The 23,287-nt window shown below is 37.1% G+C and overlaps 1 protein-coding gene across 1 annotated transcript in view; it reads right to left on the minus strand.

Annotated features, from left to right (window-relative positions):
• LOC139149844 (two pore channel protein 2-like) overlaps positions 1-22,712 on the minus strand; it is a 24,495-nt gene extending 1,783 nt beyond the window's left edge. Inside the window, exons 1-9 of the mRNA XM_070721845.1 lie at positions 21,744-22,712; positions 18,869-18,951; positions 6,233-6,353; positions 5,126-5,254; positions 4,728-4,844; positions 2,938-3,056; positions 2,223-2,324; positions 1,485-1,611; positions 836-1,036 (exon numbers count right to left, since the gene is read on the minus strand). Coding sequence (XP_070577946.1) covers positions 881-1,036; positions 1,485-1,611; positions 2,223-2,324; positions 2,938-3,056; positions 4,728-4,844; positions 5,126-5,254; positions 6,233-6,353; positions 18,869-18,951; positions 21,744-22,013 — 1,224 coding nt within the window. The 5' untranslated portion in view covers positions 22,014-22,712 and the 3' untranslated portion in view covers positions 836-880. The remainder of the gene's footprint in view (positions 1-835; positions 1,037-1,484; positions 1,612-2,222; positions 2,325-2,937; positions 3,057-4,727; positions 4,845-5,125; positions 5,255-6,232; positions 6,354-18,868; positions 18,952-21,743) is intronic.
• Between the last annotated feature and the right edge of the window lie 575 nt (positions 22,713-23,287).

A 23,287-nucleotide genomic window follows, 5' to 3' on the forward strand; every position in this document is an offset into this window, starting at 1 on the left:
GTCCCAGTTCACTTCTGGACCAGTCCTAGAGGCCAACTGGGACCAGTCCCAGTTCGCTTCTGGGACCGGTCCCAGAAGTGACTGGGACCGGTCCCAGAAGTGAACTGGGACCGGTCCCTGAGTGCATTTTAAGCCAACTGGGTCCCAGTTGGCGGTCCCGTTTAGGGGTTTGAGCTACTCTTACATACCTCAAATAAACACATGAAAATTTCAACGTACTGCTATCCCCATAATATCCTTCATCATCAGAAATGAGCTGCCTTGGGGATGTTGGTATGTAAAATATGTAAACAAGAAAGCCAGCTAGAAGGTAGTAAGTAAACACTTATAAAGAAGTAAGCAAATAAACAAGCAAACAAAAAAAGAAACAAAATGAAAGTTTTGATTGTGTACCATGATTAAAGCAGCAAGCTGTGTTGTGATGCAATTTTATGAACTATACATAGTTGGTAGATTGTCATTAAGGGCCAGTACTAACATTTGATGATTTGTTATTGTTGACAAGTGAATTCCAGTCTGGACTACAATTCAAATGTAAACAATAACAATGCACTTTACACATATATACGCTATGTTGATGAGCTAAACAGTGGGTGTTCTAACATTCTTTTGGGAGTAGAATAAGAGTTAGTGATTGACATACAAGATAAAAATAATGAAAAAATCATCAAAAGTTAGCATTCCTGCTCCTTTCAGGAATCTGGAACTACAACTAACGTGTAGCTGATTGGCTGTTTTGGAAACGATTGACAAAAGAAAATGAATAGCAACCAGCTTTCAAGACATGCACTGGTCATTAGCCAAAGGCTAACCGGTGGAAGTCCCCTTAACTTACTGATCATGTCATTGCAATCTTCATCCAGCACTCTCCATAGAAGATTCACCACAGCTGAGCTGAAATCTGTGAGACTATCTTCATCAGGGCTGTGAATCTATTCTTAGTGATTACAAACATTTCCTGGCAGCGGATTTTCATGATGTCAAAGGCTTTGGAGAGTGCACGGCGCCTCTGGAACACAGACTTCTGGACTTCAGTCTGTGACCAAATGATGCAAAAGTTAAAACTTTGAGATATGAAAAACTGAATCAATGCAAAATTCTAGAAAGAAGCACTACTAAGCTTCCAGTATTACAATGAATGTAAACCAGCATATTTTAGCATATGTGTCAAAGAATATCTTTAAAATACAAGGAAAAGTTTGTTCTGAAAATGTTAATAATATCATGCCTTTCTGAGCGAAATGATTGTACTACGTGGTGAAAATACCCATAGTGAATTCACACTGTTGTCAATATTTGGCAGTGCAAATAAACATACATTGCTGAAGTTCTCATGTTTGTGATTATGGAAAAATAAACATCATGAAGCATAAATCTGAGCAAAAAATTGAGATATGCCTTGAATGTGATAATTTCAGTAAAAAGAAAGATATCTCACGTTATTTTTTTTTGGTCAACTCATTGTCAAGTTAAAGTTTGCATACCTTGAGGTTTTTCCGGTAATTGTTGTAAATGACAGCTAAAATGACACTCATGAATATGTACATACAAATGATCAGGTAAGCAATGAAAAACAAGCAAAACCAGTAATTTTCATCGTATGCTGGCATCCTGTTGAGCAAAAGAAAAGGACAAAGATCAGAGAAAGGATTTTGCTAAAGCACAAAACAGTCAAAATGAACAACAGAAATGTTATTCAGTTGTTGACTCACAATGGTAAACATCTAATTCAATTCAAAACTGCACGTTATTCAAATACAATATAAATGAAGTCAGTACATGATATTGCATTGAAGAAACACAGTTTCTTGATTTATGAACTAAAGATTTGTACCTTTTATCAAAGTTTTAAAATAAAATGCTTATTAATTGGCCAAAATATTCCTGTTGGAACTAGCAAAATTCACTCAGAAATGGCAATTCTGTGGGGAGTCCTGAACAAACTCTGAAAGTTTGAAAGGGTACATGTAAGTTGTTACAACCAGGTACAGACTAGTGCTACCTTGTTATATGGTGGGCGATGGTGAAATAATAATCAATGTAAAAATATATATATATTCTAAGTGAGATTAACTTAACAGTGGATTGCGAGTGAGCAGATGGAATCAGTCAGGATGGACACTACATCATTAGAAATTTGTTTGAATTCCTGCAGTCGGCATTTATCATATATGAAAAAGTTATGTTATGATGTAATGCTACCAAGAATTGACATGACTTACATGATATCAGGACTGTTTGCTGTTGTCACATAGATGTACAGTTCATAATAATTATCCCAGTAGTTAGACATGTAAGGAGTTCCCTTCCTAGTCTTCAGACCTCTGATGGCAAAGCAATATCAATTAAATTTACAACCATGCATAAATTAAAACTCTCAAGGTTCTAGGATAATTTGCTTATTCTAAGCCATAGAATAATTCAATATTATCCTAGGTGTACTTCCATTTATTTATGCACCTTAAGCCTAACTGATTTCTACTGCAGGGAAGACTGGGGGCTGCCCCCACTTCTCTTGCAAGATCAACTGTGATTGGTTCATTCTTTAACATTTCATTGCTGGACAAAAGACTATGGCCAATAGCCTTTTTTCTTCTAACCAGCAGAGAGTCTCTCTGAGATAAAGCCCATTCTTTTTCAGGTACACCTACACATTGCTCTTGGGCACCATGTCAGTAAATGTTTCCTCTCCCAGGTATTGTAATACTGCCACAGCAACTAAAATGATGAACTTTTAATATGAGTCACACATGACATAAGAATCTGGTTGTAAAACTGATATATTCTCTGCCCTTGAACTGTTGAAAATCATACATCATCTGACATGATGAAGAGTATACAGTGAAAGTTTGCTTTCCAGTATAATATCCAAAGAAAATGTCTATAGTGTTAAAAAGATCAAAGTGATTTGGTGAAAAACATAAAACAATGACTCACCTTTTGTCAAACATTTTAAGAGCCATCAGAGCAAATAATGCGATTAAAGTGAAGAACAATACGAGAACCATTAAAATATCTGGTAATGTTCTCCTAATATTACGGAAAGCACGTCGTATCTGTTAAAAAAGACAAGAGAAAAATATTTTCAATGATATGAAACTTAAAGCATGCATTACTGTTAATAACTCTTTCTTCAGCTGTTCTATACAGTGAGACTGAATTTTGTGGCAAATTTGTACTCTCTGGCAATTTTTATATTGTTAGCCAGTCTGCATTTTTAAACTGAATATTGCAGGGATTAAAAACTTTTCTTTGTTTAAATCTGTAGGCTTGCATGCTGTTAAGTTTTTTCTTAATTATTTAACTAAGCTCATAGAACACTTGGGAAATTGTCATTTAAGAAAGGAGTGTTCTGCAAGTAGCTGGGAGATATAATTTAAAACATCTTCATTGTATTCATCATCAAACACACTGGTTAACCTCAGACAGAAATCCAAATCAACCTAGATATTGGTCTTGGAAAAGAAAATTGAAACATTCCAATCAATTAACCAAATCTATTGCAAATCATCTGTAATAATGGTCAAGTACATTTACTACAGTTGAGAAATCTTGGGTTCATTTTCTGAATGTTTAATATCATCTCCTAGCCACATCAATACAGCAGTTTTATCGACAGTATATCATGGAGCTCACAAGAAGTCTGTCTGGTCAATGACAACTAACTTAATGTATTTAGTTTATAAGTTGGTACTGCACACAATCACACCATGGCGTAATTGTTCATGTAACTGCTCATGAACAGACAGGCAAGCACCTTGTGATTAACTTTAATAACTTGTCAACATCGCCTATTCTGTATATTGGGTGTCATTGTGGACAACTGAATTTCAGTCTGGACTGGAATTCATTTGTCTAAAATAACACTGTATTTGTTCATGTAATCTATTTTCAGAATATGTTAGACAGATGAATATGTATTTCACTTTAGCACAAACGTAGGTAGGGTTGAGTAGAGGAGGATAGGGTACATGGAGACGTGAGTGCAAACAGCGCCCTCAAGTGACAGATCTTATAGTCCAAAGGAGATCCCGCTCTCTATCATGCAGTCTGGCATCTATTGTAGGATCCTTATTTAGCACCCCTCCAAAAAAACCAAGAAACAAATGCATAAAAAACCAACCAACAAATCACACAAAAAACAAAAAAAAACAAGCAAGTGAAAAAAAAACACCTAAAAAGACAAAAGACATTTAATAAACTCCCCAAAACCATCTAGCCTTGTCGCATTGAAATGTGAACTTCAGATGGAAATGTAGCGTTGCATAAGGAAAAGCTTAAAGTGTTATAGAATGGTGACGCATTGGATACTCAGCATTTGGGTATTGGTATTGAATTGGATGTGACAATCAAAGTAAGACTTTCACGCATCCCCCATACACATATTTAAGTCTGCAGAGCATAGATCACTACAAGATTCTTAATTTGAGCAAAACTACTCAAACATAATCTCACATGTGGTAAGTTGGTCTTTTTCACTCAAATACAGCACAGATATAGCTCTACAATGAGGATCTCATGTGACACACAGTCACATTTAAATATAGCATAGATAGCTCTACAATGAGGATCTCATGTGACGCACATAGTCACATTTAAATATAGCATAGAATAGCTCTACAATGAGGATCTCATATTGTGACTCACATGGTCATATTTCAATATAGTACATGGAAGTAGCTGTGCAATGGGAGCCCATGTTATGCACATGGTCACAAAATTCTCACCTGTCTTCCTTCAGAGACATTGATCATGAAGAGTGGTCTCAGCATTCTAGACCATCTCACCATAAAAATACCACTTTCCGTTAAAGCTATATACAGAATCATATCCAGGACTGTCAACTACCATGGAAATACAGAAAGATAAAATGAAGTTTGCAAATGTGATAAACAATATCAAATAAAACACATATCATTTATATCACACCTGGTGGTATCAATACCTTACAAAAAAACAAAATTTAGAAAAGACTTAATCATTGCAATGAAATTATCTTGTTTTTTTGAAACAGGGTTCGTGAAAACTATCCAAAATAAAAAAAAAGTTACCAGCAAAAGTTTTGTTTTCAAGTTACCTAGCACATAAATAACATATGGTAAGATGAAACAATGGTGAAACTCACCCCTACAGTTCCAATAACAATTAAATGTTTCAGATCTCCCCACCACACAATTCCTGATGTGAACATCTTTGAATGGATCAATCGTGCACAAAATGCAGCTAAGCAGACTATTTCTATAAGCATGGTGGCCTGAAAAAGGAGAGAGAGAGCACAAGACAGTGTCAAGATTGATGAAAGTGAAGAGTAGTGGACACAGAAAGCATTTGGGGTTCATTGCTCATAAGCTAGGGAGTCATTGGGGGTTATGCTTAATGCTGGGTAAAGTGTGTACTAGATAGAGGGCCCCTGTGGAAGGCCGTATTAGTTCACATCAGTGCAAACATTTCTGTCCACTAATCTTTCCTAATATTGAAGTATGTATAAATTTTCTTAATATCTGACTTCCATACTAATACATGCCTAAAAAATTTGATGTGTATTATCTCCTCAAACTGTTTTCAGTGACATCTACAGAATCACATTCTAAGAAGCAAAGAATGTTTGATATTAATAATTTAGTGATAGTATCCCAGATGTGTGAATACTGCTCATATTGTCATAAACTGTAATACTGATGGATGAGCAACACTGTGTCATTTTTTTACACGCTGTGCTTAGATATAATTTGTACTCGATGGTGAAAAAAACAATATGAAGTATTCCATACGGGGAACTGATGTTACACTCGTACAATTAAATATCACTTCAGGTCATCATTCATATCAGTCTTAAACAATCTATTGATAATCGCCGTAATAAATCTCCATGAAAAGTAATGCTTTCACAGAAGCTTTCACCAGTGATGTTTAACCCTTTGAGCTGTAATCGCTCAGACCAAAATTTTAGAGCAACATTTTTACCAAATTTTATGATTTTTTTTCTGTAATTCTTTTGAAAATTTTGGACCAAATGGATAGCACTTTACACAGACGCCAGTTTTGGGTCAAAATTTTGGGAAAAATCTGAAAAAAATGTTTGGACCTGAAAAAAAATTGTCTGGGTTATATTTTATAAAGGTGACAAAAATTGACTTTGGCACTCAAAGGGTTAATCAAAGACGATTCCTGCACACACACAAGGTCAAGTTTTTGGAGTTAGAAGTAGACCAACAGTGGACATGATTCTTACCCAATACGGTATCTCAAGATTTGGAACAGCTGGGTCCTCGAACAAAGCAAGAGAGTGTATAAGGAATATGAAAAAATAAATGGCCCATCGTAACAGCCAATGGTTATATAAATTATACAGTCTGAAATAAGAAAAAAGGAAAATCATTACGTAACTTAAAGTTAGGGACACTTGCTTTGCAATGGTAAGGCCAAGAAAAATAAAGTTTATTTCTCATCCTAGGCATATTTAAAAAATACCGCAATTATACGGTGTGTCGCTCAAATTTGATCAGAATTGGTATATACCAGTATGGGTTACCAATGATCAACAATAAATGTTGTTTCTATCTGTTCAGTGGAGGAAAATTCTACAATGATGTTATGACAATGATTTCTGCACAGTACAACCAGAAAAACAACAAGAAATATTTAAACCAGAAAAACAAGAATGACAAAAGTAATTAAGGTCTGAAACTTTAGGTACCGAGGTCAGCTTTAGAACATGCATAGCAGAAACAAGCCCCTCTTAGTTTGACCGTAGACGGTCTTCCCCCCTCTACTGTCTATGGTTTCAGCAGGTCTGTTAATATGTAACAGTTCATAAACAATGACAGGAAATGACTAAAGATCAGTGGAGTTGGCCTGTTTCTTACTGGTATGCCATGCACTCCTGCACATTTGCAGGATTTCACTTTTTCTTACCTCATTTGCACATTTTTGACACTGATGTGTTCATTTGAACAAATTCACATCTCAACCCCTGCATCTACCTGTACACCAAATACTGAGTTGGTAGCTTTGGCGGTATGGGAGCCTTTGTGTGTGGCGGACATACATCCGCACATACATACCCACAAATATACAGACATACAGACGCCACCGACTCATCATATAAGCTCTTTTTGGTATTTATATACAAAACCAAATATGAGCTAAAAATGATTTGATGACACGGGTTATTTTTTACTCCCAATTTTTTTTTTATTCTTCAATCAACAAGATCGCGGAAAAAACATGAAAACAACATAGGAATGCACACAGAGATAAATGCACAGCAGTGTTGGTTTATTATTTTTGTATAGCAACAGTTCTGCGGTTTTGACTTTTAGTGCAGCAATGCACAGTTTTGACAGCCTAATATAACAGTGACATATGCGTACAGTTCTGAATGGAATGTCATTATCAATCTTTTTGTTTACAGTTCTGTTTTATACAACACTGTGTTATACACTATTGTCACATATTTTTGCGTCTATTTTTTTTTAAGTTTATTTCCTTGTGAGCAGAAAAAAAAGGTTGACGCCATGGGTCTGAATTGACGCGTGCAATGATGAGAAATACTGACTTTTTATTTTTTTGGCCTAAATGAGATTTACTTTTTGAGAATTTGATTAGATTCAGTGAAATCTTAGAACAATGGAAGTTCACAATCTGTGTAATACTTTTTCATGTTATAAAAGCAATAAATCAAAGCCTATGTCAATAAGTGTGAAATACATTACAACTATCCAAAGGAACGCTATACCTTTACACGTCAAAGTTCAAAGTGTGTATTTTGTTTTCAGTTGACAACTCATGTCACAGGTATTTCTCAACTTTGGCCACATTAGAAATGTACAGACATTATATTTTTTGAGACAGTTCCTCCACAGCATGGTCATGTCATTTTCATGATAACAATTTGCTCTGTGCCAGACTGTTCAGCTTACTGCTTTTGATGATCATGCACAGTTACTTTGCAAAATAAATTTGAGTCTATTGTGATATGATGAATTTACAGAAAACTCAAAAGTAGTTGAAGCACAACAATAATTGCCAGTTAACCCCTATGTAAGTACTTTGCTTGCAGAAACAACTGAGGTACATTCTGCCTCAATAACTGATTTAGTCTAAGACTTCATAAATTCTTACGTTTCAAAGTGTTATGTCTACGATGTTTGGGATACAGACAAGAAATAAATTTCTATTTCAAAAACTTTTTCCTCCAATTAGATATTAAAGATAAAGCGAAAGAATCTTGTCTCATGAACTGTAATTGTAGACAGTCTTGTGAGGAGAAAATGTACTGTACAGTACTTACAAGTGTTTTCCCTGTATCGAATATTCTGCTTAAAAATCAGAAGATTCCTACCATTTTTCATTGTATAACCTAGTTTATGTGGTGAAAGTTTATACAAATGTTCATTTTTCATTTTTAGGGAATGGTGAAGTCATTCCGGAGTTGATGGGCCCTATAGATCAAAGTCAATATATTTAAGTCCAGTAAAATCTACTTTGCTAGTCCTGCCAACATTATTTATTATACAGATGCATTAATATTTACCAGTTCATCAGAGTGGGTTAAATTTTCACATCTCAGATTACTGGATTTGCACAGCCCTGATTAGGGTTGAACCATTAGATGTTTTTTTTTTTTTTGGGGGGGGGGGGGGGGGGGGCGTGGTCAGGATGCCGATGTATACTTTTTTGGTGTATTTCCAAAATGTTACAGAATTTATAAATTATCACTTTTTGTCCAACTTTTATGTTAACCTACACTACAAAGTGTGGTCTACACTTTACTTTCTTCTGGTCATATCGCGTCATGGGATGAAATAAAGCCAAAATGGCTGGTAAAAGAAAGCTATATTATTCATTGAACTGATTTGTCCCAAATGAGACAAAATAATGATATACAGTGTACAGTCAGAAACACTTCATGAATACAGCAAGGATACTCAAGAGTTAGCATTTGTTACAATACTTGATACAAAACTTTACGTTATTTGAGTTTTCCAAAAGGAAAGGAAAGGTTTACATTCTGATAATTGCAGGCAAGTATGCATTTAGAATATGACGCTTGCCCCTTCTGTATTAAACCATTTGTAGCCTAAAGGCTGTCAAAATCAGTACAAAATGTAAGCACGGTGCAGCAAAGTGTTTAAAAGTGTTTCGAATATGTTGGTGATGCTCATTGATAGGATGCAAGGGAAGATCACAGAGATTCGTAAATGGCCTGTAAAAGGTCAATATTCCCTTATTTTGGTATCAAATGAATAATAAATAAGGATTTCAAAAAGCAGTAGTGTGCATATTTTTCATTGCTTGCCGGGCCCAGTGCTGGGCGACGAACTTTGGCATATGCGTACACGTACCAAGGGGTTACTGCACCCATACCAGTGGAAATTGCCAAAAACCATAATGTCTGGGTACACAGTCAAGATGAGGATGTTGGCGAGTAAACCCAGCCAGCTGTGACCTTGCCTGAATATCAACCTTTTTCTGGCCATTTATGAACCCCTGTAGAAAGATCTGGTTTGTTCATGCAGGGAAGGTATCTCTCCTACAGCTTTCATGGATGAGAAAAAACTTGTGGGAAAACAGCTGACCAAAAGGCACTAAACAATTTATGGTTAATTTGTCAAAATAGGTGTCCTAGCTTGCTAAATTTGAACAGTACACCAGCTGCTACTGATTTTGAGGGCAACATTTGTCAGTGGTCTTTTTGGATTTGTAAAAGGTATCAAATGGATAGTGCAAAGTATTGTCAATGACAGCTAACAAATGAGACTGTACAAAACACCATAGAGTCTCCCTAAACATCCCTTGTAACATTATGGGAGTCGTACCTGATCCCTCAACTCCTTGGACCTAGTCAGGACATTGGGGGGTTCTCCTCCATGCACTTATCAATATGCAGTTAATTCACTCACTGACAGACAGGCTGAGTGGATGCTTGACAAAAAGGTCAATAAAATTCTACGGTACACAAAATATCATTACAAATTGCTAAAACTGGTCAGTACTGGGTGCAGTACATTGTTCTTGCTGTCTACTAAACTGCACTGAAATGTATATCATACTGCTCATCCATATTTTGGCTAACTGCCAGTTCTAGAACTCTGGCATATGTTACTAACTCTACCTCTACAAGAAAACATCATAGTTTATGAAGATTGTACATTGTAAAGATAACATCTGTCATTTTAAATTTCCATTACCCGTCAATTTTATTATTGTATTTTCCGAAATTTTCCTTCTGTTTGCACAATCATATTTCTCTATCTACTCTCCAAATCAAGTCAAAATATATTCTGTATTTCAACTTGTCAACACAGCCTGTATAGGTACTGTAAAACTAAAAGTTCAATGCTATTGTGTTGATGACTTAAGTTCGGTGTGGACTATAATTCATGTTTCAATACATCACACACAATGTGTTACGTCTGTGAGGCTGATATTTGGCAATTCATCATACTTTTAGCAGTAAAGGAAAAAAATTCAGGTACTCATTTTCAGCAACAAAATGATTTAAACCATTCTCAAAAATAAAAGCTATTGTTTCCATATCAAATATGCAATATCACATTCTTGTTTGCTATTTCCATCTGTTGAAAGTGTAACAAGAACATCTGGCTGTTCTCTATAATTGATAAAAAGTCAAAAAATAAGACATTTACACGTTCACATGGTTTAGTTGACGGACAAAATGAGTTTCCACCATAGCATATTCTTCTTATTAAATTTTACAGGCAAAATTTGGCATAGCTGACATCCTTACTATTCTGTAGGCATAAGGTGCATCTGGGGGGATTCAGTAATTGTTCATTTGTGGTAAAATTATTCCTGACATTCCACTGTAGTCCTTATCATTGAACAGATAGTAACCTAAAAATCATTTGTGTGTTGGATTCTGCTATCAAGGAGATATCATGTTAACTTTTACTTGGATAATACTGTAATTCATGACTGTTATGTGTGAAATACCAGTGTAGCAAAATGTTATATTTGGTATCATTATCCCCTGTCTTTTTTCATAATTTTAAAGGCACCTTACATTACATAACATCACAGAACGAATGTAGTATCTTGTCAGTTTGATTGTAGTGATATCTTCATGACAACAAGGTTAATGTTTTATATATGATTAGGTTTTAGTTGATAATAGATTCACCACAGCATAAATCGATTGTTGGTATGCACATGTTTGTATGATGCTAGTTACTCATGACTGTAGTCAATTTATTTTCAAAGTTGGAAGGGGGCGGAGGTTACAGAAGAAAATGAACTGGTTTTAGATCCTACCTAATCTACACATTCCTAGACAGTGCTTGAAAAAGAATTTCTAGATGGCTTGAAAACTAACTCTCAGAGATTGTGACAACCACTAAGGGACCGTCTAAGATTGTCACAGAAGTTCAAAAGCGAAATTCATTCGTTTAGGGGCAGGGGGGGGGGGGTGTTTGACCTCCATTCAATTAGTGAACTTCACTTTCACACTTTTATTTTGTGATCACAAGTTTTCGTGCGTTTATTTTAAATTAAAGAAAAACTGCACACTCTTGCCAACAAATTTGTAACTGTTTCCATCTTGTTTGTGCCACAAACACAATTTACCAATAATAACATTGTATACTAAACCTTTCATTCATCAAATTATACAAAGACAAAAGTATCATTTTTTAAAATGTGCTATTATAATTTATGAGCGTCTGCTTTAACCACTAGATGTCTTTATTCTCATTTGTAATGCACCTGGTCATTGTCGTTGTAATATGATTGAACATGCCTTGGCCCCCTTGTCAAAGTTTCTCACTTATTTACCGCCCTTACCAAGTACAAATCGCATGTTCACAAAGACAAAGAACAGCACAAGAGATGCAAAAAGGGAAAGTAAAATAAAATGAAATTTTTATGCGGTAAAATGCCCTGTTAGTACTCAAATCTTATCAATTACTTTAATTGTAATGTCGCAAGGGGCATACGTCTTTAGTAGTTGTAGCAAAATGCAACATGTACTCTCAGGTAGACATGAACATTTCGCACCAAAGAAGTTTCGTTTAGGGGCAGGGGGGAGGGGGTTAAGATCTAAACGAAGGAATTTCGTTTCTTGAACTTCTGCGACAATCTGAGACGGTCCCTTACCCTTGATTAGTTTGATAACCTGGTTGAATAGCCCTGGTTTAAAATAGTTCAGTGACATTGTCTTGCAATAATGGAGGGACTACTTGTGTAGATTTTGTAGATACAAACATCTAATATTTTAATGTCCACCTATCACCTTTTTATATCAATTTCAATATACTATTTTCCCCAAAATTCTATTCACTAACTTAAATTGTTGATGTTTTCCACTACTGCAATATAAATCAAGCATATGATTACATTTATTTAAAATAGTCCAAGGAATTTTATGCACATTCATGAAAAACACCAAATACAGGACATTTCCTCAGAGCCCCCTAAAAAACATGATTTCACTGATACCGTCAATTGACACATCTCTTTAAAATTTACAAAAAATAGCAGATATCCATTGTTTGCAATAAAACTATAAGTTCCGCTGTCAGATTCCCATTATAGGTATTGGATGTCAGGTTCCAAAGGTATGGCCTGATATCAGCCAACACTAATCTTGAATACAGGGACTACTGGCACACATTACTGTTAACCATTAACCCACTCCATGGAACAACACAGTAGCAGGGGCTCTGCAACCTAATTCAACTGTGATAATTTTCTATGAACCTGAAGATTTTGTATTTCTCTGAGGAAGAGATTTTCAGTCTTGTTTGTAAAAACTTATTTTTCATTGATTGTAAAACAGTGCGTCATAAATATTTATGCTGTGAACCATACAGCACTCTGGACCCCACAAATCCAAACTTGGATCCGGTGATGACCTGTAAACTTTGCAACCTGATAAAATTGTAGCTGCAGGTCGTTTGCAATCAACGTCTGCAGGATAAGCTGATTGGGCCAGGTTGGAATCAGTAGTCATACAGCTGTGAGGAATCACCAAAGTTCAGCGCTTGGGGGATAATATTGGTTGCATGTGACCAAGTAGTATGGATGAATGTCACTGTATTTGTGGCATCTTTGAGTGTTTTTGTTTTTGTCCCAAATGATTTCAAAATTTGACATTTTGCCTGCTTGCGTGAAGTCATCCAAAGAGGCACACAAAAAATTGACAAAAGACCAAAGCACCCAACTTATTATTGCTTGTCACACAAAAAAGTAAAAACTTACCAATATTGGTAAAAACTATGGCTTTGACAAATTTGAAAAAAAAGAATGAAGTTTTACCAAAAAAGTGATATTGGGCAAAAAATGCTGTGTAACTAGCAACTCTGTTTTGAGCTTTTTTCATGAATTTTGTTTGATACGAAAAGTAGTTTGTCATGTTTGACTTCTTGAAACATGTTGCAGCCAGACAAGATTAAACATTTGGTGAAACATTTTAGGTCATTTAAAAAAAATTCTTTGTTTGCCATCCTTGGATTTTTTAAAAACCTACCAGCCAGCCAGGGAAAAAAAACAAACACAAACAACACAAGTGTATCATCATAAGCTAAATTTTTTTAGGGTTTCCTTCGGAAAAATAAATTTTTATTTGTAATAGTGTTTACATTGTGTCATTCTCATGAGCCAGAGCAATAATTTCCGCTACACTGACCTATGCAAACGGGTAGCGCTGAGCTGTTGCCGTAAAGAGGCGCATGGTTTACGACGATGCATTGTGATTGTTTTCTTAATTTTCTCTGAAAATCTGCCAGCATGCGGATGGCAAAGAAAGAATGTTATTACCGTCTGTACCAAAAAATCAAGTTCAAAAATTCAAGTGTAAAGTCTCACCATGTATGGCTGAACATACATAAAGAGTTTGGACCTCATGCAATACTATGAAATTTTAATTGGCAGTGCCTTTCATATCATGTAGATAAGGATAGCAGCTTTTCCTTACATTATGACAATGTTTATTGGTCATAGGAAAGCAAATCAGAATAGGAAAAACCCATTTTGTCTGGAGACCAAAAACAAAATCATCTGTTTACATTCAGCAAATGGGTAATTTTTGACACTTTTACAGTTTACCTACTTTTGTATTTTGTACATTCAGTGACTTAAACATGGAATACTTTTATGACTTTTGTTGTAGTAAGGCTTTGCGTTTTTATTCTGTTTTCCTTTTGTTTTAACATGCTTTTATGTTCATTGATTCTGTGAACTCAAATAATTTGACCAATTTTAATGACGGTCACCATAATGTTTTAATAAACCATTATTGTACTTGGGCCTCAGCCCAAGTACATTTGTTTTCATTCCGTGGGAAAAAACTGTAAGGTATAACCATTTCTGGCTGAGACCAGGGAGGGCAAAATGTCTTGGCTTCATCTTTCTTGGCATAATAAATGGCGTAATGATGTTAACTGAATGGAAGTGCTGCTCTCAGCCAGTCTTGAATAAGTGAGATGTGAATATTAATGCTTCTCTATCTGAGTTTTTGCCACAAAATCTTCTGAATATAATCAAAATGTGCATCGAAATGCAACAATTAATGCACCCTCCGTTTCCTAGGCGATGGCACGACCCTTGCTACACCCACTGGACGAGCCAAAGTGGGAGGGGTAATTTCGGTTTGGTCGAACAGGAGGGCTCGAGACCAGAATTTAACATTTAAACTTGAAACATGTTTAATCACTGACAAGATGTGGATTAGTGTTAATCAAAGAGAAAGTTTGAAAAGGAAAGGTTTTATATCCCGGACACAATGAAAAACATTACGACTGGAAACTGTACCCCCGGTTGAGAATAGTAATGCCCACAGCGATGGAGAACATTTATCCTTGAGCTGAGAAAACCAGACCATCATTTCGAAATAGAGCTGCAGATTCGAGAAGCTCGTTAAAAATAGCTAGGTACACCCCGTAAGGGGTGGTTTCGCGTTTGAGGGCAAATTTCGCCTCTTCATTTAGAAATCGTACGTTTGTTTTTCCAGGGGAACACATCATTTGACACAAAATTTGCATGAAAAGGGGTCGCCAGTAAGCACGTGGTCAAATCTGGCATAAGAAACAATATGAAATATTGGGTAAAGCCAGTCCAAAATAAACTGATTTGAACTTTTGTGTTTTGTAATTTATACCACTGCAGTAACATGACTTTTTTTTGACAATATCACACAATGTAATACGTTTTGAAACTGAATACTCCGACGTATTCTGTGTCCCCTTTGCTAAAAAATACGGTATGCCGATTACCATGTAAGGAGATGATGACGTCAAGACAGATTTGTAGTGCGTTTGGTCTTGGATGGTGCGCGAAGTTTGTCGAGGTAGCTTGTGTATTTATTTCCTAAATGGGAGATATTAGGGTCGATCTAAAAGAAGGCCGAAAAATGTTATGATACTCTAAGCGAGCTGAACTCCAATGCGAATGGTTGGATAATTTGGAGGATGTCTAGACTGATCTCGTCACATTAAGATTATTTGGCGGTCAGTATTGAATTTCAACTGCGTCACAAGTTTGCGTCGAATGGTCAACGAACGATATTTTAGAAATTGGAGACATGGCACATCGCAGTTTATTTTAGTATTTTATATTTTACAAAAGATGTAAGAAGCAATGATTTGTTGAAAATTCTGAAAAAAATATAGGAAGATTTGATCGCGAACACATTTTCACTTGGGGGTCAACTAGCCCTGCGTACGATGCTGTGTGTTCCGCTACAGCTAACCGCCCCGCTCACCATGCACCACAGCCCTGCAAAGACCCGTACGTTGGGTCGGTGACTTCAAATCCATTTTGGGACTTGACGTAAAAAGCCAAATTACTGCCGAAATACAGCGTTCTTAGGCCCAAGTCGTATCCCAGCCTACCTCAGCTACTCGATCGCTTCCAAAAATGACAGTCTTTTATTCACTTCTCGTAAATAACCGTCGATGTCGGCAACTCTCTCGCTGGCCCTGCGTACGATGCTGTGTGTTAGCTGTAGCACATAGCATCGTACGCAGGGCTAGGGGTCAACATGGGGTCGCAGCCATGTTGCCTCAAAACTTATTTCTGTCTGCACTCAAAACTCAAAAATGTCGCATATGAACCTGAAAAATCGATGTAATTTTGTCAAACTTCGGCGAAATTTCAGCCTATAGACAAAATTTCATCTAGTTAAGGTAAATTTACTGAAATTTGATCGACAAATAATCCTGAGCTCGAACGTGACAGCTCGCCTTCTCGGGAAGTCATGCATCCGGCCAGCTGCCCATATGGCCGGGTGCATGAGATTGTTTTCAAGCGACGGCGGCAGACAGTACGGGGCTCTGGATATGAACCTACCGCCGGTGTAGCTGTAATAACTGTTGCCAGTGTTGCGTTGTTTTAATCACCACGTGGACGAAGTCCGAGGGGACTTATAGGTTTGGTCATGTCCGTGCGTCCGTTCACGCCTTGTACCCAACCCCATACAGATGCACGTCGATTTGTTTCACAATGCTTTCAAATTTGGCCGTGTTAGAGGACTTTTTAGTTTACACCTCCATAGACTCCCATGTATAAGGCAGTTCTCCATAGATTCGCATGTATGATGCCAAGAAAAATAAAAATTTAGTTTCTCATCGTATTCATATTGCCTAAAGGATGCAGTGACACAGTTTTTTTGTCCCCACGGATAAAGTCCAGGGGGCTTATAGATTGGCTCATATCCGTCCGTGAGTCCATCAGTGAGTCCATCGGTTCACGCAGATATCTCAGACATTTTGACAAAATATCATGTGACCTTGGTGACCTTTGACCTCAAATATACATTATTGTCCACAACTCAGTAACCACAAGTGCTACACCCTTCATATTTGGTATGAAAGGACACCTTATGACACCATATATTGTACCTCATTAATTATGTGCATATCTTATTTTGAGCGAGCCAATAGAGCTAGAGGTCTGATTTTTGGTATATAGGAATAACTTAGCAATACAATTATTATGACAAAATGTGACGTGACCTCAATGACCTTTGACCTCAAATATATTATATATTTGTCCACAACTCAGTAACCACAAGTGCTACATCCTTCATATTTGGTATGATAAGACACCTTATGACACCACATATTGTACTCATTAATTATGCACATATATAATTTGAGCGCGCCAATAGAGCTAGAGGTCTGATTTTTGGTATGTAGGAATAACTTAGCAATACAATTATTTTGACAAAATGTCACGTGACCTCGATGACCTTTGACCTCAAATATGTATATTTGTCCACAACTCAGTAACCACAAGTGCTACACCCTTCATAAATGGTATGATGGGACACCTTATGACACCACATATTGTACCTCATTAATTATGCGCATATCTAATTCTGAGCAAGCCAATAGAGCTGGATGTCCGATTTTTGGTATATAGGGATAACTATAGGGTAGAAATCTAAATATGCCCATCTAAATATTAGACATCTACCATCGAGAACAAAAGAAATTTGCTGTAATTTGAATATTTAAGGAGTTTAAGCAATTCCCGCTATAAATAAAGAACCCTGCCTCAAACTCCACAAAAGTTGCTAGACATATTTTGCCGTTGTCATGCCATTGCTTCGTTTAATAACCAGTTAATCAAATGCCTCATTGACAGGAGGAAATTCAAGACCATATTTGAATAGTAGTATATATTGTCCTCAAAATTACTCTATCACGGCCCAAGTACTCATTGCCTTCAGCAATACTGCCTTGTTATTATTATTATCATAATACTTGTTTTAAGTCTTAATACAAGTATTCCATGTTTTCTTTATATCACAAAATGGACTTTGTCCCTTTAATATGCCCAAACAGATCATAAAATGAGTCAAATGTACTCTAATTCACAGATTGAGTACAGGACTTCAGGAATTTGTTCACGGATACATTCAAGGATTTACATTTGCATATCCTCATAGCCTTACCTTGTTGGTATTTAAAAATTTCTATCACCACTGAACAGATGCAATCTGTAGTAATTATCAGGCAAGACAGACATGTTCACAAAATGATACTGGTACTTTCAAAGTTTAATATTTTTTTTTGATGTAATGAAATTCAAATGGCAATACTCTCTCTTTAGTACTCCTATTGTCACAGCTACCAAATTTTAGTATTTTCTGGTGTATGTGATTGCTGTTTCACATAGAATAGTCATGACGAATTGACCAATTTGCCTTTGGAATGTTGCTGGGATGTTGTGTTTTTGTTGTGCTTTGTTTTTTTGTCAAAAAATTGTGCAATGGGAGAGAGTGATTGAGATCAAGGGTTCGGTTCCAAACAGTTAAAGAGACAATGTCCTTTTGTGACATTTTGAGCACATCTTATCAATTGTCAACAGCCCATAATTTTCCCCTGAAATTAAGGGCAGATAGCTTGGAATTTTGGAAAATATTTTTGGGCATATCGCTAAGAATCAAATGTCTCGTGACAGTTTCTAATTTTGAGCAGATACGCTCCAAAGGTGTGTTGTTGTAACGATTGATACAACAAGTATTCTCGGGAGTCCACAGGAACGATGGTGTATGCTATAATATTGTGCCACATGGCATATGCCATGTGCTCGCAGGTAGTCTAAGACTATCTGTACTCACTAGCTCAGATTACATGAGTGCCATTGACGGATGCCAAATATTTAACAGGAACTTGAAATTCCATGGGACATCGAAGTACAAACTTTTCCAAACGTCATTCGCTTTTAATTGATTTCATGAAATCTATGCATCGGTGGTGTCAAATATAGACCGTTCGTATAATTCTTACACATTTAAAAGATGATACACAAGGACAATGCCACTTTTATTAATTGCTGGTGACCTGAACATCAAGATGAGAATATTCATTAATATAATCTTTTTGGAAGGAGCTGATCTTACCTGAGCTCATGCTCTTCATGTCTGAAATGGCCATGGCGAGAATGCTTGGCATCTAGGACAAGAGTAGCAGCTAAAATTAAGTCCTATGATACAAATAACAAAATTATATACATTATTTGGCAATAGTTTCCAGACAGACAGGTGGTACACACATATATTATATAATAAGACATTTGGAGCATGACAAAAATGGGGAAATTGGATCGATAGTGTTGGTGATTACTATGTTTTTCCTGCCTTGCACTTACGCACCAACAACTGTGAATGCTGGTGAAATACAGAATATAATGAACAAGTCATCGTTGATGACACAGTCCCACTTGTTAATCGGTACTTTGATTACAGGTCCTCAAGAGGATAGAGTCCTCTTCATTAGGTCTGTGATAAAAATACTTTTGAATGAATTCGCTTGATACATGTCTGAGTTATGGTTCAGGACATGAAAAAAATCGTAACAAAATGGTCGCACAGCGGCCATATTGGATCGCATCACAAAACAAATTGACGTGCATAGCTATGACATTGGTCGATGTCCTTGTACCAACTTTGAATAAATTGGTCAAAACATGCGGATATGCCTGAGAAATGGCTCTGTACAGTACATGAAAAAATCGTAATAAAATGGCCGCCTGGCGGCCATATTGGATCGTATCACAAAACAGATTGACGTGCATATGTATGACATAGGTCAATGTCCTTGTACCATCTTTGAATAAAATCGGTTGAGATATGCCTGAGTTATGGCTCTGTACATGAAAAATCGTAATAAAATGGCCGCACAGCGGCCATATTGGATCGTATCACAAAACAAATTGCCGTGCACAGCTATGACATTTGTCAATAAGCTTGTACCAACTTTGAATAAAATCGGTTGAAACGTGCCTGAGTTATGGCTCTGTACATGAAAAAATCGTAATAAAATGGCCACCTGGCGGCCATATTGAATCGTATCACAAAACCAATTGATGTGCATATCTATGACATTGGTCAATGTCCTTGTACCAACTCTGAATAAAATCGGTCAAAACATGCCTCAGTAATGGCTCTGTACATGAAAAAATCGTAATAAAATGGCCGCCTGGCGGCCATATTGGATCGTATCACAAAACAAATTGATGTGCATATCTATGACATTGGTCAATGTCCTTGTACCAACTCTGAATAAAATCCGTCGAAACATGCCTGAGTAATGGCTCTGTACATGAAAAAATCGTAATAAAATGGCCGCCTGGCGGCCATATTGGATCGTATCACAAAACAAATTGACGTGCATCTGTATGACATTGGTCAATGTCCTTGTACCAACTTTGAATAAAATCGGTTGGAACATGCCTGAGTTATGCTCTGTACATGAAAAAATCGTAATAAAATGGCCGCCTGGCGGCCATATTGGATCGTATCACAAAACAAATTGACGTGCATCTGTATGCCATATGAAGTAATCCTTCTATCAAGTTTGAATGAAATCGCTCCAGGCATCTCAGAGATATCTGCCGTGAACGGACGGACGGACGCACGGACGGACGGACGCACGCACGCACGGACATGACCAAACCTATAAGTCCCCCGGACGGTGTCCGTGGGGACTAAAAAGAAATAAATAAATTAGTGTGACCTAGCTGTCATATTTTTTTATCCACATAGTTTGTTGTCAAGAAGAATGGGGTGGGAACCTATTGGGAGGAAGAACATAACATTATCAAAACTTATTATTTACATTATGGTAATATATTTTGTCCTGCAATCTGATATCTACCTGATTATCCAAGATAGGTTTTTGACCACTTCACTTTTTTCTAATCTTTAATTTTCAGACCCAAGAAAGATTTTAAAAGCCTATCCCAAGTGCAAGTGGCGGGAAATATTTGAGTATAGTGGCACAAATATTTACCTTTGACTATTGAGAGATTTGTATTATTTTTTTGAATTATAATGTTTTAAAACAGAAAAATTGTATTTCAATAAGTTCAATTATAAAATTAGATGTACAATTGCCAGCCTTCCTTTTTTTAAACTGGTACAGCTCTGGTTGAACATACATATCGCTTTCCTGGTATGTCATCGCGAAGTGCATATCACATTTACCTCAAACCTCTCCTTTTTATGTACACGTTCAGCTCTTTTCCTGTACCGCCTGATGTGTTTTGTTGTGTGGGTTGAAATTATTGGGCGGACGTTATTTTTACACTCACGTGTACTTTAGATTGTTGACACATGTGTTGACATGTGACCTGATAATATTATATAGTGCATGGAGCACGTCTTCAGCAGTCAGGACTGTGTTTTGAAACATGATCCTACTGATAAAGTCAAAAACGCGCAGCTGATATAGGAAACTAATATTACAGACGACTATTGGCGTATTGCAATCGGTAGTGAATGAAAGCTACTTGCCCGCTCGCATTGCAGGGACACTCACTGCAAGGATATCCGTAGAACCAGAAGAGTTTTATGTAAAAGCTCATAGCCATTTTCACCATTTGTATCTCTAATTTTAAAAATTAAAAACACAATATTGGGACACTTTTCCCTCCCTTCCCATCGAAATTGATGAAATATTCCAAAAAGGCAGTTCGTGCACACACTGCTCAGTCTAGCTCATGGTCTATCAAATGTGTACACTCATTTGACAAATTTGCCTTCCAAGTTCCATCCATAAAAACCGTATACGAATGATATTTTTACAGTACTTCTTGACTCAGCATATTCGTCAAAAAGGATATTTTGACGTTTAAACATGTCTGTAGTCATTAACCCAAGCATGTGTGATACTTTTTGAGACGTTTTCAAGATGAAAGTTTGATGACCGAGTAATCTATTGTGACCCGTGTCAACAGACGATGATATGGGTTTTAGAACGTGAGCTGATACATACCAGCTGAGTTACGGGTGTCTCCTCAGTCCTCTCTTCAGCTCTAACCAAATCAATGTAAATGGATTCAGAGTCTCTGTGAAAAGTTACAGATCTGTCTCGTATTTCAATATGTCCGGGACCGCTTTCGGAATCATCTCCTTCGAGAGCGGGCGGTTCTTCGCCAGTTTGTATCTGAGCTTGACCCTCCGGATCCTGTCTGCAATTATCGCTACTGTGGTTCGGCAGAGGGCCGTTGCCGACGCCCCCGGTTTGGGACGACACACCATCCATCGATATGTCCAGCCGAGTGAAATATTTCTGTCAGGAATTGAGTGGACGTCAGGAACATGAGCCTTTCTCCATGTTTTTGAGGACGAACTGCAACTTTTAAGAAAACTTTGCGCGAAGTTTGATGCGAGCGACTGTTGGACTCCACCCCCTTCTCGCCATTGCAAAACTTCGCTGAAGGTTAACCTTGGTCACGTGACCGAACCACGAAACTTTATACAAAGCCCCCTCGAACGCGACGCACTTCGAGGAGTCTTGCGCAGTACAATAGAGTCACAAGTCCAAAGGGTCGCACGGTTTAACGACTGTGCCTTATACGCCTGCCTACGTGTTCCCGATGGCACATTAAACCGTGTATTAAAGAATATATTGGCAAACGATATACCAAGGCTAGCCTACCGTAAATACAGAGCACGCTCAGCCAGGGCTCGGGAGTGGGCGCCTACTTTGTATATATTCGGGCACGAGGCCATTAGGCGTTAATACCTAAGAAATATGTAATATTAGGTACCTTTCATAGTGCGGTAGGTTTTCAAGCAAAAGGATGAAAAACAAAGTGGTTTATAAGCTATTATCAATCACAAATTCTTATGTTTTTTTCCCCATCAGAAATACATTGGAAAGTTTATGTATACCGCGGTGTTTTTTTGTTTATTTTATACCTGGCAGGACGGTTGGTCCAAGTTGAGGGAAATTCGAGGACGGTAAGGGACGATTCAGAATTTACTTCCGGGGGGGGGTGGAGGATTTTCAGGGGGGCCACCCATTTTTCCCAAGAAAATTTAGGGGGGGGGGGGCCAGACAAAAATACCACAATCTTTTAGGGGGGGCCAAGGAAAAAAAACATCAATTCAATATTTGCCCAGAATTTCTGATCTCTACAAAAGAGCACCGTAGACGCTACCTGGGTGACAGATAAACTCAACATGTTTAGTTAAACTCCTTTAGCTGCCAAATTCGGTAATATTCACAGTGGTTTGTTTTATGCATCTACTGCAGTATCTTGTTCTCCTCCCTGAAGCGTTATGAAATGTCCAGTATTTAGCGTGTCAATACAAACCATACAGTGAACAGTCAGGGTTGTTTTTGTTGAAAAGAGATCTCAGATCAAGTCCAGACTAGAATTCATTTATCAACAATAACAATGGTCATTTATGTTCACACTGGTATGTTGCTAAATACAGCATTGGGTGTTCTTGTAGTGATAGAATAACAAACAAATGCTGATACACAGAGATGAACATTGAACAAATGCTAAAAATTACAGCAAATGTCTT

The sequence above is a fragment of the Ptychodera flava genome, chromosome 14 (assembly GCF_041260155.1).
Source record: "Ptychodera flava strain L36383 chromosome 14, AS_Pfla_20210202, whole genome shotgun sequence".
NCBI lineage: Eukaryota > Metazoa > Hemichordata > Enteropneusta > Ptychoderidae > Ptychodera > Ptychodera flava.